Source organism: Triturus cristatus, chromosome 2_2 (assembly GCF_964204655.1).
Source record: "Triturus cristatus chromosome 2_2, aTriCri1.1, whole genome shotgun sequence".
Taxonomy (NCBI): domain Eukaryota; kingdom Metazoa; phylum Chordata; class Amphibia; order Caudata; family Salamandridae; genus Triturus; species Triturus cristatus.
The window spans coordinates 77,881,819-77,897,021 of NC_140582.1; the positions used below are offsets into that span (position 1 = coordinate 77,881,819).

At 42.8% G+C, this 15,203-nt stretch overlaps 1 protein-coding gene across 5 annotated transcripts in view; it reads left to right on the forward strand.

Moving 5' to 3' along the window:
• Nucleotides 1-7,965, forward strand: part of PRAG1 (PEAK1 related, kinase-activating pseudokinase 1) — a 91,465-nt gene extending 83,500 nt beyond the window's left edge. For all 5 annotated transcript variants that reach the window (XM_085641067.1, XM_085641066.1, XM_085641068.1 and 2 more), the window contains exon 6: nt 5,951-7,965. In XM_085641067.1, coding sequence (XP_085497193.1) covers nt 5,951-6,988 — 1,038 coding nt within the window. In that variant the 3' untranslated portion in view covers nt 6,989-7,965. The remainder of the gene's footprint in view (nt 1-5,950) is intronic.
• The last annotated feature ends 7,238 nt before the right edge of the window (nt 7,966-15,203 follow it).

Below are 15,203 nucleotides of genomic sequence, written 5' to 3' on the forward strand. Positions count from 1 at the left end.
ATGAGTAAGCTGAAACTGACGAGGGCTTGGTAAGTGCCAGGTCAAAGTTTCTGGCTTGTTGACTGTGATGTTGCTGATTGTCAAAAGGATCTGAAAAAAGACATTAGAACCTCATGATCCTCTATGGAAAAATTCCTGCGTGGATTGCATGCACACGGTTTTCAATGAGGAATTGGGTTGTATCCTCCTCTAAATAGGCCTGGGTGAAATTTCCATTAAGGGTGTAATCTCACGTAATTTCATGTTGCGCTATTTACTCCAAATTCCTGGAATTAAGGTATTATGCCATATCACAATATTGTGTGCTGTTCTCATAAAAAATATAGTGCAACCACACGGAAGCAGTGCAAACCACCAGAATGCAATTGGGTGCTTTTGTAGTGGTTGGGTGTTTTTTGCACTATTTTTTTTTAGTGAGTAATATCCTTATATCCAAAATGGATGCAAGGATGCATTTCATGATAAAATATAGCATCAAATGCCAGTTTCACTTTTTGGGTAATTACTGGTCATTTTTCCAAAATTTTGCATTACTACACAAAACCAGATTGTGCGAATTTCGCACACCATACTTATAACCATTTGCTTTCTCCAAAGCTACACGGTTTTAGAGCTCCTTGGTTTTAGAAGTATATGTGTGAAAATCATGTACGGAAGAAAGTATTATGGACTTTGAACTCTGGTTTTTGCTAATAATTTACTTCTCCCTCCACACCCCTCATTCCTGATTTAGCGCTTGGTAAGGCAATGTATTTTTCTCTAGACAGCTTGCTTTAGAAAGAGTTGTGGTGTGGAGCCTTCAGAGGTAGATTCTAGGAGTTATGTGGTGGCTGGCTGCATGTGTCGCTGTCAGCATTTCTGTGGAACAATAAATAAAGGGTTTTGGTCTTCAACATGCTATTGAATTTCTCTGCTAGTTGGTAATCTGTGAGAAAAGGAGGCATTAAAGGAAATTAACAGCCTAGGTAGGAAGCGTGTTCTCCTGTTATTTCTTCCAGTGGGTGCTATTTTTGCTGTTGAATTCCCCTGGCAGCTCTTGCGGTTTATTTAAATACTTCTCGCTCATTTTGAGTTTAGAAGGGCTGACACTCGCTTGCGTGGCTGTGGGCAGTAATCCCCATCTGTCACCGGTTACAGAAGCCTTCCCACTTTCCTTTTGTTAACATTGTACAATGCTTTTTTCCTATCTTTGGTCTTGCAGACACTGCTGATGTGGTGTGTACACAAATGCTAGGTTTAGTCATGAGCTTTCTAACATTCCTGAGCTGCATTTAGATCTCGGTGGCTCCGCCTTTTCCCCGACCTAAATCAGATGGCCAGCTATGCAGCAGCGTGCTTGCCATTTCACCAAGAACATGTTTCAGGTAATGTGGTGGAAGAGCAGATATCTTTCACTTGTAATTGTAATTGGGACATGCGAGTCTTTCAGTTGAATTGAATAGGATAATGGAGGGACAGAAGAGGGAAGAGTCTAGTAAGTTATTTGGGAGATCATAGAGAACCCTGACTCCTGAACGTAAAGCAAGGACTCTACCAAAGCACATTGTCAAATGCTGACGACAATCCCTATTCAGCACTTAATAGTGTATCACGTCGAGGCTGTTGTATCTACAGCTTAGATATAATAAGAACACAGTGGAAATGTTTCCAACTCCCTTGAGTTGCATGAAGCTGGGGAAAATCTCCCTGCTCTAGCTTATTGACAGGGAAAACTCGGGCTAAAAAACCCCGAGAGTGTCTGCATCGACAGCTTTGTTGGGGAGGCTTTAGCGTGGTCAACATGTTTTTTTGTTCCAGTGCCCTCAAATCACCTTTACTTGCCAAAGTCCAGACACTGTAGGGCTTTGGGTCAGGATGGGGAACATTTTCCTCAATTTGCCAAACGTTAAATGTTTGACTAGGGCTCTCTTTCATTAAGTTTGTTCACCTACTTTAAACATCCTGCAAAATGTACAAAGGGAGCACGGTGTTCAACCATGTCCATTTCACGGTCTAGCGAAGAATTAGACTGCAATATTTTTAAGCAATTTAAAATGCTCTCAAGGTCAAGTTGTCAGGTAAATGTGTAGAATGGCTTTCTGCAGAAGGTTCATGAACGCAAGTGTGATTGACAACCCTTTTAGAATGAGATTACAAGTAGGTTTCCGCCCCCCAATTTGTTTGTCATGAAGGCGTTTGAGTGAGATACAGTTTAGTGTTGACCAGAACTTATTTGTCATATTGTTGCTGATTGCATGTGTGCTTATGCAGTGGAAATGCTGGTTTGTGCCACCCTAATGCATAATTAATAACACTTGCATTATTTTGTGGCCGGTCGTGGTCATTATGAACTCTAGGGTCGTTACCTCTATCTTGATGTGATTAACTGTTGTTTAGTCCGATTCGCAAATAAGTGCATGTGCTTCAGTGAACCCCTGAAATCCAAACAATTCAGACTTCGTTTCTAATTGGACCTTCCTTATTCCTGGGGAGGGGAGGCAGCTGGGGGGGGGGGGGGGGGGCTGAGGTGTGGATGAGATTGGGGCTTGAGGGATGAAATTATCCTCCCAACCAGAATGGCTGCATCATCTCACATCCAATGTCAAAGGGGAAGTCACAAGAATCTCATTAAAAGTAGAGGCCCCGCTATACGCTTTGCCTGTCATTTTCATGTCACCAACACTCACTGCTGCCTTTGTGCTTTAGAAGGTTGGTGCCATGTAAGTTGAGCAGACGGGGGACCGGTATTACCACATTATGCTGCCATTTTAGTGGTGACAAAATAGAACCCTGGAAAGGTTCATGATAATTCCTTCCAAAAGTTGCCACACTCTGAACTCTAGAGCTTTGTCTTTTCTTGGTTCTTTGCCTCAGTGGAGGGTGAAGATCTCCCCGCTTTTTCTGATAGTCTGAAACACGCTCTGACAGACGTCCACATAGATCATGCTCTTTCCATGAAGCAAGCCAGACTCGCCTCAGTGCTCGTCATTCGTTCTCCGATGGGGCTGTGGGTGGAGATGCTCCTGGTTGGAATGTATAGTGTATGTGCTTGACTGAGCGAAAATTAGGATTTTCACCTGGCTGCACTTTAGACCTGTAATTAGGATGGGTGGAGTGAGTGATGGGCTGATGTAGCACCCTCTACACACTGACACACCAAAAGGTCTGCTGAACACAACTGTTCCAGATTCGCAGATTCCTTGGCGGGAAAGAGGTTACGCTTTAGTGCATGTCTGAGAGTTGTCAGACAGATCTGTGGTCCTGAAGTAAACCAGGACCTTTCAGTGCTCTGTCCCAGGCTAGCCTGGCAAGCCTTCGTCGATCGAAAACATGTCATTACTTCCAAAACTCACATTAACTACGGATGAAAGGCAGCCAAGACATGAGGAAGGCTGGATTATAACCAAATGTTTGTCAGCTTCAAGGCTGCAGCAAAACATCACACATGTTCAGAGATCTTAGAGTGAATTTCCGAGGTGATGGTGGTGCCCGTTGTAGGGACCTCTGCTCCACAGGTCCGAATGTGCCATGTCTGCCAAACAGGACAGCTGTCTCCAGTGTACAAGACTCCAGCAGCACAGTGAGTCACCCGGGTGAGGCTTGTGGGGCAGCTTTGTGCGTGTGTGTGTGCACGCAGCTTGAATTTGAGGGTTATGTTCTTTATTGGGCAAGAACTACAGGTGTTCCTCCGGTTTAAAGGCCCTGTGGAGACGATTTACAAAAGGTGGAGAGTTTTCAGGGCTCTATCTACTACATGTCTCGGGTAACCCCGGGATTTATGACTTCTATTTATTTGTTCTTGATGCAATTTTATGTAGCACGGGCGTTATCTGAAGGTTTTAGAGCACTTTTCACAAGAAGTTGAATTTGCATAGGACATATACGTTAGGAGTTACACAGGCATCACAAATTGAGTCTCAAGATACACGAAGGTGCAGTGTTGTACAACAAGCTGTGCATATACAATTAGGGTATCGGAATAATCAGCAAATCACCTTGCAATCCATTAGTCCCCAACCCTCTCAAGAAAAGACATGGGCGGACGATGCTTATACTAGCTCTGTGTGCATCCACTGTGCGTAGCAAGTAGATGGAAACCTGGATTCTCTCACCCGAAGTGCAGAGTTTCCAGAAAACACTAAAGCGCCAAGGGAGCTGAAAGGGCCACCCATTAAATATGACAAAACAGGCCTTGCTAAATAAGGGGGCATCAACCTACTGTTTGTAGTGAAGATTTCATTGAAGAGAACCGACCTCTTGGGTCTGGCCTGACAACATAGGTCTCTGTTGATCTATCGTTGCCAATGCTTTATAATACGCATAGAGTGAGTGCACTTTCTATCCTTCACATCCTTCTGTTGCCTCTTTGATGTATCATTCTGCCTCCTATGCAGTGCTTGGATTATAATGTATGAGGGACTATTTTAAATGTCATCACACATTAAATTATCTGTATCGAGCATTGTGTATAAAAAAATATTATTTTTACTGCAGCAGGATTTTTTAATATTTAGTCAGGACTCAAAATCCATACCTCTAGGCTTTGACAGGCTTCTTTTATTTCTACTACGTGACCCTTTAAAGTGAGAATGGAGCATGAGTGACATATGTGTAGCTGTTAAGCGGGGATGTTCCCTATTCATGTGCTGCATAAGTCCACTGTGGTCTGTGAACATTGCTTTTATACCACAACTTTTGACAACAGAAGCGTATGAGGTGTCATCAATATGCTGCTGAGAGCATTGTGTGATCTTAACGAGCCCTACGCATACCCTTGAAATACAATGGCCTAGTAGAGAGCGGCCAGCCTTGCAGTGGACTGTGAATGAAAACAGACACTTGATTGCAGAGCAGAGAGTGAAGAAGGACTTGACCCGCCACTGGTCTCTAGCTTAGCAATGCTGAAGCCCAATTTGGCTGCGGTACTGGGTTTAAATCAGAGGTGAAGTGTAATAAAGTGAGTGGAATTGTGAATAGCTGATGGCATGAGACTATTTAGGAAGATTAGAGGGCTTCTGTGTTGAAGAGCTTCAAGCAGTATCGAGTGCAATTGTAAAAGAAATGGAGGAGTGTTTATAATTAAGGCTCCCTGTTTTCCGGTTTTACTGATTTTTACAGATAAATACAGACCGAAACCATTTATTTTCTTGTCTGTATTTATTTTTAAATTTGGATAAAAATGGAAATTTAGTGTTTTTGGAGTGATTCTAAACACACTTTGCCATGACTGGCAGGCCAATAACTGTATGGATTGATAGGTAAGGGGGTTAAAAAAAAGTATTTTAGTAAAGAGGCTTAAACGGTAGTAGCTATGCTCAAGGCTGATACTGAAATCTGGATATTTTCATATAAGTGCATTGATTTATCTTCTGCCGGTGTTTATATCACTGAAACCTGGCATGCATTCAAACATGACTGCATATTTATTGGTTAAATAAATGTGGAAATATACCAGTTTCAGCTTTATTTTTTCATAAAACCCATAATAAATATGGAAAAATACAGATAAAGATGACAACAAATAAATATGGATAAATACAGACGGAAATGTCCCAAAAATAAATACCATAAAACCGGGAGCCCAATTTATAATCCATAAAATATGAACTCGGTTGTAAAAGTCAGAGGGGCATATAGTAGTAAACATAAAAGAAGTGATAATTAGTTCATGTTAGTTTCGACGTCTGCATCTAATCGCACAGGTTGAAAGCATTCCACTAGCACACGCCAAATTAGACACATATTGTGTATTCCCATCGACCTTCCCATCCACAGTTTTATGTTGTTAGATCTTACTGCGGATACCTGGGACACAAAAGAAGCATTTTGACTTGGGGAAGGGACATTGGGAGGAAAATTAGCGGTATAAACTCTTCTCTCCCTTGCCAAGGAGGAAACAGCTAGCCGCTCTTTTCCTTGGAGCCCTTCCTATGGATGGCAATTAACTTTTTCTCATTTTTTGTTGTTGCAGATTTGTAAACCTGACAATTCAAAGAGCCCTACATATTGCAGTTTATCGTTGCCAGTCCACTTTAACATTCAGCAGGACTGTGGACATTTCCTCGCCACTGTCCCATCCAGTATGTCACAGTCAACAAAAGCATCAGCCGGCTCTTCTGCCACCAGCAGCGCCCCTCAGGCCCATGCCAGTGGTGAACAGGAGTGTGTTGTCGTCATCACCCGTGAAGTGCCGCACCAGACCGCAGCTGACTTTGTCAAAGACTCTGTGTCCTCCCACAGCTCGCAGCCAGAGGCCTATGAGCGTCAGGTGTGTTTCCTGCTCCTGCAGCTGTGCAATGGCCTGGAGCACCTGAAGGAGCACGGCATCATACACCGCGATCTATGTCTGGAGAACTTGCTACTTGTCCATTGTCCATCATCGATCATGGGCAAGACGACCACGGATGACAAACGCTTGCCAAGGCTCATCATCAGCAATTTCTCAAAGGCCAAGCAGAGGTCGGGGGCCAGTAACTCAAAGCTAAAGCGAGATCAGGCCCGGCTTGCTCCTGAGATTGTTTCTGCTTCACAGTACAAGAAGTTTGATGAGTTTCAGACTGGCATTCTCATCTATGAACTCCTCCACCAGCCCAACCCCTTTGAAGTGCGGGCCCATCTGCGAGAGCAGGAGTACAGCCAGGAGGACCTCCCGCCAGTGCCCGTCCTCTCGCTCTACTCCAAGGGACTCCAGCAACTTGCTCACCTGTTGCTGGAGGCAGATCCAATCAAGCGTATCCGCATCACTGAAGCAAAGCGGGTGCTACAATGTTTACTCTGGGGTCCCAGAAAAGACTTGGCAGATCAGCGACTCAGCAGTGAGGAAGCCCTGCACGGTGCCCTTCAGAACTGGATTGACATGAAGCGGGCTCTGCTGATGATGAAGTTTGCAGAGAGGGCCGTAGACCTTGAGCGGGGCATAGAACTCGAAGACTGGCTTTGCTGCCAGTACTTGGCATCCACTGACCCATGTTTCCTATTCCACACTCTAAAACTTCTCCACCTCCTCTAAAGACACAGGAGAAGCACAAGCACTTCAAAACCACACCCTCTGCCCTGGGGAAGCAGAGACACTGTTAATAGAGCATTATGGCCCGCTGTTAAATGACCTTTCCATGAGTTATAGGCCTGAGCTGTAGACAGGGATCTATATCTGGAGACGGGACAAGTAGCAACCGTTATCACCCAAGACAGAAGAGCTGTATTGCTATTAGAACCTCCACCCACCAAAGGCAGAGTGTTCTAAGAGAAACAGGAAGAAATAGAGGAGAATTGTGGGATGTTGAGGCAGAGAGACTGTATTAGCCATTTTTTGGACCCCTGCCAATCCATTGTCTTCAATGGAGCTCTCAATATCCTAAAAAATGTTTATTGCGTCTTCCAAAGATTGTGTGGTTGCTATGCAAGGCATGGTAGTATTTACCAGAGAGTTTCCCAATCAAATGACTGCAGCGGCCTTCACAGTTTGCTCTTTTCATTGCCTTAAAAGGACATTTTTTGATTAGTTCATATGTTTTATGTTTTAACTGCAGTTTTTTCTACATTGATTGCTGACTTTCACAAAGCAAAACTATGCGAACCCTTCTTCATGGCATCAGGCCAATGCCAAAATATGGAGGAATGTTTCTTTGTAATATCATCAATGTGAGCCCATGTAAATGCAGTTTATGGCTTCCACAACATGCAAGGACCTATTTACTTATAAAACTTAGAAAAGTATTTATTTTTATAAAAATCTATGATAAGCAATAACTTACTAAACCCAAAATGTATCAACCCAAGAACTTTGTTTTACTCAGAAAAATTCTGGTACAAACGTTGGTGTTGAAACGAATGCAAAACTCTTGGTTGTTCATCGTATCAATTCTCATTGGTTATAGAATAAGGAATACGAATCATAAAGCCTTGGCAGGTGCTTGTCTTTTTTTGCCATTGTGGTATCCATGTTTTTTACGAAATAATAAAGCTATTTGACGTTTGCCAAAATTCCAGCTGCTCAGCACTTGCATGCTCTTCATTTTGATGTTCTAAATTAATCTGGAAACTTTCTTCAGCCCCAACAACATACTATGAGGGGATCGCTGCATGAGGGGAATTGCATTTTTGCCTTCAATACCAGATCACATATCTCCGAGAAAAAACCTATACACTGTTTTCAAATATTGGAAAACAATTGTATGTTGTTGTCCTATTCACATCCGTATATGAAACGTGGTGGTGGTTTAGTTTTTGGCACATGGCCATCTGAGACTAATTGAGTAAAGTTTAGGCTTAGCATATTTTCTAAATGTTTAAACAGCATTTTGAGTAAATTTGCTTTGTTGGGCACGAGGCTGTGAATTTCTGATTTATGGAGAAGTTGACCTCCATGGGACTCAGACTGCCAGTCCTGCCATATTTGGTTTGTCAGCTGTTTGTGAAATTAACAAGATATCAGTAGAATTACTCACTGTTACCAAAATGTGATTGCCTTGAAAATCACAAATTGAAAGAGTGTTGGGCTTTTTCTTTCCTTCAGATAGTAAGCAAAAGCATTCACCTGAACTAAACATAAATAGCCTGCCCCCACTTCCTGTGCCTTCGCTAGCGGCACATACTTTGGATCTATTCTAATTTTACTCATGATTGCCCCTAAAAAATGGGCACAGCTATCAGAGAGGTTTTGAAACTAGTTGAAATCTGCCTTCATTGCCCATAGCCCCATTAGCAATTGCAGCTTTTTGTACCGGTCAGTCCTCTTCCACTTTATAATTATTTTTTTAACTAATCTGTTTTTACAAGAATGGTGGTGCGCGGTGTGTTTGTTCTCACAACTTCAAGAATAATGGGTGAATGAATGAACAAACAAAACATACCTGAAAACACTCTATCTCCATTGCATTCCTTATTTTTCAGTTTCAGTGAATCAATGCCACGTCTCACCTCAAAAATTATTGTCTGGTGACTTTTTGTACCTTTGTAAGGTGCCCGGTGATGCGACAAATTGTGGATAAAACTAAGGCCCTCGTCATGTCATATGCATACTTGAACACAATTTTAATACAACAACTATTTTAATGACAGCAAATTGTTTATTGGACAAACACTAAAGGATTCTTGGGAGGGCGTATTTTTGCACGTGTCCCTGAATCTTCAATTGCATAACGTGCTGGCGTGCATGCAACAGGTAAGCACACTGTAAAGCTGCTAAGGTTGACCATATACTGGTGGTTGACAGGTCTGTGCCGAAGAGCGCCGCAGGACCTTCTGTTTGGGTATAGGTGTGCTATGAAGCTCGTTTCTATGTACAAGGAGTGCTTCATTTGTATCGGTGGTTACAGGGGGGTGGGCACCATCACCAACATTTGGGGCCCTGGACTTATTTTCATTATCAAAAGCTGGCCCAGAGGAAGAAGGAGAAAGGAAACAGTGGGAGGAAGTGAAAAATAGGAAACGGTGGCAAATGAAGGAAACAAGGACAATGAAGACCGGGTAGCCGCAGTATTAGAAAACTACGGTATTTAGCAGAGATAGTTGGGGGTTTCTTAAAAAAATCTCACAATCACACCCACCCACAAACACATACACTTTTTTTTCGAAATAATAACTGTGTAAAGTGGATTTTTCCGATTTTTTTCTCATTCATTTTAAACGGGGGAGATGAGCTTAAAACTAATACTAGCTCAAAAAGATTTAATGATGAATGTGTTTCCTTCAAAATGCTCCACTGCGACAAGCTACTGCATCCATTGAACAATTATTTATTGCCTTTCTCTTTGAGAATGTGGTAAGACACCCTTCATCCTGTATTGGGCTGCTCAGTTGAAAAGCGGAAGTCTTAGAATGAGCCTACAAGTTTATGCTGGTTCATGTTTTGGCGGCACCTCTCGCAGGCACCGTGTGGGGATCTGCAAGACCCGCCATTAGAAAGCGAGAGTTTCTAAGTTTTTACCGGTCTTTCCTCTGTGTTTTGCACCACACACCTCCCCAAGCAGACACAATGTTAGTCAAGTCCTACAGGAAGGCTTTGTGAAGTACAGCGTTCGTGCAGGCCCTGTCCTGCCGTGGGGGTACTTTATTACAGACTTTGAGTTGAATTAAAGTGTCGATATATTTGGCTAAAACGCACGTGTGTGCCAAGCTGTCCGAGTTCGCCTATGTTGTTTTGAAGATTCATGTGCTTTTCTCACTCCTACCATTTCACTGTCAAAGGGTTCTAAGTATACCCCTACTGTAGTCCAAAATTAGAAGTGTAAGCCTCGCTGCTCCTGAGCTTCCCTCTTTTTTTCCAGTTACAGCAGAAAGTGTGTAACCAGCAGCTGTTAATGCTGATGCGCAAGCACAGCCCTGCACCAGCACTGGCTCCTCGGGCTCCCCGCCCAGACAGGTTCCCTCAGTTGTCAAGGACTGTTGAAAGAGGAATGCCACCCTACACGGTAAAGGATTTATACCACGAAGGTGGGCCTGAGCCAAAGGCACAACTGTAAGGCCCGCAGGCATCCAGTATATCCAATCTTTGGTCCTGTTCTTTGGCACTGAACTGACTTCTTCAGAAAGAGACCCATGTTTTTTAATGCTTCAAGCAGTTTATCGAAAAATGATGACATCAGCTTTCATGATTCAAACACAAATGATGCTCCACACTTGTAAAATCAAATTGCAACAATGTAACAATGTTGTGATCTTGTACAAAAATGAGCTCAAAATCCCAATGCTTTTCGGGAAAAATCTTTTGTCGGGGGTAACTGAATAGAATGAGAAACATAAAAGGTGTAGTTAGGACAGTATGTAGGAAGTCGAAGGAGAAATGAAATAACGCATATGTGATATATTGAACAATAAAAGCGTGTCTCCGTGTTTAGAAAGGTGTCTTCCATGCATTAGGAAATCCGTAGAAAGCGGTCAGCTGCCCGAGCGGTTAAGTGAGCTTAACCCTGAGACATTGTGCAGCAAAACAGAGTTTGAAACGCGTGACTCAAATGAGACACCCAACACTAGTAAGAAAAGTGCGAAGTAAAAGATGAAGATAATATTGTATCCTATCCCGTGTATTAGAGTCTCAAAACTGCGGTTGTGTGCCATGAAACCAAATCAATGAACATCTGCCATGCTGAAATGAACTGTGGTGGCTCAGGAGTACTCCATATACCAACATGCATCTCAATGGCTTGCTAAATAAGTTACTACTCACAGAAATTGAATCACTGACTATAGTCAGCGTGAGTGATGAACAAAATAAATGATACACTCAATGCGCTGCATACTACAGCTAGCCGGTCCCTTCCTGGTACCGTGTCAGATTGGGAAGCTACTCAAAACAACTGTGAAAACATAATACGACATTGGTTACAAGCCGACAGGCCTGCGTTACTACACCCATGCATCAAACGTAACATTAAATACCTTAAAGAACAGTGTCGGGGTTCACATGGCTCCAACTGACCTAACCAGTTCAATGGTTCTTTACAGCACCCATTCCAATTAATGTACCGTCCACCACTTGTCTCACAACTGAAGAGTGAACGACAAATTGGTGCTCAGTAATAAAAAATGAAAAACCAAACGGAACATAAAATAGTTAACGCTTACTTAGCACGCCATTGAGATGCATGTTGGTATATGGAGAAACACTTTTCCTATTCAGCGTGTCACATACACTTTATTTAATTTCTCCTTCGACTCCTGACATACTGTCCTAACTAGACCTTTTATGTTTCCCATTCTATTTATAGTTTACCCTGATGAAAGGTTTTTCCTGAAATGCATTGGATTTTGGATTCAATTATTTGTACAAAAAGATCGCTGTATTAATACATTGTTACAGTGTAGAGCAACATTTGTGTTTGAATCATGAAAGTTGATATCTTAATTTTTCAATAAACTGCTTGAAACATCGAAAAACATCAGTGTCATTCTGAAGAAGAGTGTTCAGTACCAAACAACAGAATAAAAGGTTGGCCATATTGGGCGCTTGCGGGCCATTAAGTTGTGCGCTTGTGGTCTGGTCCACGTTCGTGGTCCAGCTATTTATAAATGACCATAAGAGCATCCGGCAGAGTTCGCACCATCGCAGTATGCTAAAATATTGTTTATGTTTTTTAAAGTATTTTGGTTTATGTTCATATTTGCAAATTGTATGATTATGCTGATACAGCGTATGAGTCCTTTATAACATACCTGTGAAAGAGTATGTACTCCCACCCAGATTAGCCAACTGAAAGTGAATCCGGTATCCTGGCTTTATGTTGGCCTCAGCTCACATAAAATCCTGCATGCGGTCAGCAGGCTTAGGCGCGATTATGCCATTTAGGCCTTGAGGTAATTGAGGGACACCAAAAGCGTACCCTTGGCTGGGCACAGACTACCGTCTGTGTCCTTGGCCATGTACATTGAGTGGCGGTGGCAGTGTACCGTGTTATTAGTGATTAGTAGCTGAACAGACCTTTTTACCTGTTCAAGGATACAAGTGCGATGCTAACCAGCCTGTTCAAGTAAAGTTTCACTCGTGTCATGATGACCAGACTATGTGAATGTCCAGTGCGTGCGCACTAGTATATAGTATAGAAGCAGACCATGCTTGTGAGTGTGTACTATTCACAGTGGGGTCGTTTTGAATCCGCCCCAGATAGTGGGAGTGTCCCCCGAGGAGGAGGAGGAAGAGAGTATAACTCCAGACACATAAGTGTGGAAGAATGGAGAGATGGCTGCCCTTGTACATTTTATGTGACCTTTTCAGCGAGGGATTGCTGAGGAGTCCCTCCTTATCACTGCCATTTGATTAATGGTTGCGCGATGGGGTGAGTCAGCTCAGACAGTTTCTGAGGAGAGCCCGGGTCCCTTGTTTCCCTTTGAATGACCCATTCTGGAAGGCTGATGAGTACCAGGTGCAGAACGTCATGTTTGTTCATAGACCTGCTCATACTGTGGGTACTCCTGTTTTGAGCCAGCATCATCACTACCTGGTGTGAAGAGCCATCACTTTTGCCAAAGAACCTTCTGCACTGCAAAGAAACAAATTCACTATGAAAAAACGTTAAAGTGGTTTCTAAACCGAGGCAGTGGACCAATAGCCAAGGTCTGAAAATACTATGTGAAAGTAGGTCCCAAACCTCCACACTTTATTCCAGCTGCTTTACTGCCCGAGGATCAGAACCACTGTGTTTCCGAGACTTGTATACCGATAGGCAGTTTCCCAATGATCCTGGCAGCTGCTGGCTTCTGAGACAGGAAAGGAGAGAGAGCCTTGTCCCACAGGAGTCTCCTTTTCATTGGAGGAGAACCCAGCTGTGAAGCATGTGTGACTAGTGACCCCGAGGAAGCAGAGGAAATGTGGGAGAGTGTCGAAAAGAACTGTGAAGTTCCCAGGGTCCCCGAATCTCCTTGCAGAACTGCAAAGTCAATTCTGACCAGAAAGCTGAGATGACATTGACTATAACACTTCGGCTTACCAATTTTGGTGGGACAAATTAATGAACATTGCTATCCCTGCAGAAGAACTGAATAGTCCTTTGCCACAGACTGCAGAACACTAGGAGCATAGCCCGTGCTTGAGTTATAATATGGGCTTTAAGTGGGATGAAAAAACTGGGGGGGGGGGGGTCTCTCAAGCGGGCGTGGCCAAAGTAATTAGGGCGTGGCTTAACAAACAAGCTAAAAATCTGTGCTTAGCATAGTGTGCCGCCCGACTGGTATTAAGCTGTTTCTGTCATTGCATCCAGATATAGGATACAACAAGTAACATCATACCTACACGTCAGGACTATTGGCTTTGTCAACGATTGTTCGTTTCATAAGATAAATAAGCAGCAACTGTGGCTTGTATATAATATTGCAAAACGCTTCCACTAAAGCCCTGGTGACACCACGACAATGTTGCTGCTCCTGAGTTTCAAAAAGAAAAGGGAAATCCAGAGAGAAAATTACTCTCTTTAAAGGATTTACCTTCCCTATAACGCTCGAAAAAAACGGACCACCTGTGCCAGGGCTCATAACAGAGACCCGTTTTGAGGCCTCCTTAAAAAAAAAAACTGCCGATGCTCAGACCTGGTGATACCCAGCCCACTTAAAGCCCTGGTTATAATCATGATTACGTCGATGTTTTCATTTTATAAGAGAATCCTGGAGACCCCATAGTTCATCCCCGTTGAGTTGCTTATTCTGCATGTAGCCTATTAATTTATGGTTTGATTAAAAGACTTTGGGGCATATGTATCAAACGATTTTTTAATCGCAACCGCTGCGATTCGCAAAATAACAGCGTTTGCGATTAAAAAATCGGTAATCGGGATGTATGAGCCAAATCCCATTGCAAAATTAAGGAATTGCTAATTTAGCGATTTCTTAATTTTGCGTAAGCATTTAAGAAATCGCAAATTGCGATTTCTTAAATGATATGTAAAAAGCACCCAAGTTGTGCGAATTATCCTTAAGAAATCGCAAATTACCACCAACTTCCAGTTGGTGGTAATTTGCGATTTCCTTTCAAAAAGCACTTTTTTGAATTTTACAAAGTGCCACATGCTCATTTCAGGGGTGCATCAGGGTGTCATCATGACACCCTTGCACCTTTGAAATTATTCTCAAATTGCGATTAGCAAATTGCGATTCGCTATTTGAGAATTACTTCCCATCCATTCCTATGGGTGTCCTGGCCCATAGAAATGAATGGGCAGGTATTCCTTAATTGCGATTTCGCAATTAAGGAATTTTAAGAAATCGCAAAAAGTTTGCAATTTTTTTAATACATCCCGTTTTGCAATTCTCAAATAGCGATTCTTTAAAAATCGCTATTTGAGAATCGCAAATGGTGATGTTGATACATATGCCCCTTAATCTTTTTCTAAAAGATAAGCATTGGGCTAGAGTAGACATTACATTATTGCACCTGTTGTGTAATTGCTTCAGTTCTGGGCCTTTACCCCACCTCCGCCCCCAAAACAGTACATTCCATGCTACACTGAGATACAAGTGTGGAAAGAGTGTTCATGGCCCACTGTACACAATAATATGGGAACCAGGACACCAGTGGCAAACAACCTCAAGCACAATGGTTGGGGCGAAGCAGCCCCTATATTGCCTGTGGCCCCTCATGCAGCGTTGGACAGTTAGTGAAGCCGGTTCCGTGGCACGGCCTCCCAACTGACTGCACCACAGCTGTCAGTTCCATCACTCACTTGGGTGTAGGTGAATATATATATATATATATATATATATGTATTTTTTTTTTTAGGGCCCATGGCAATGTTTGG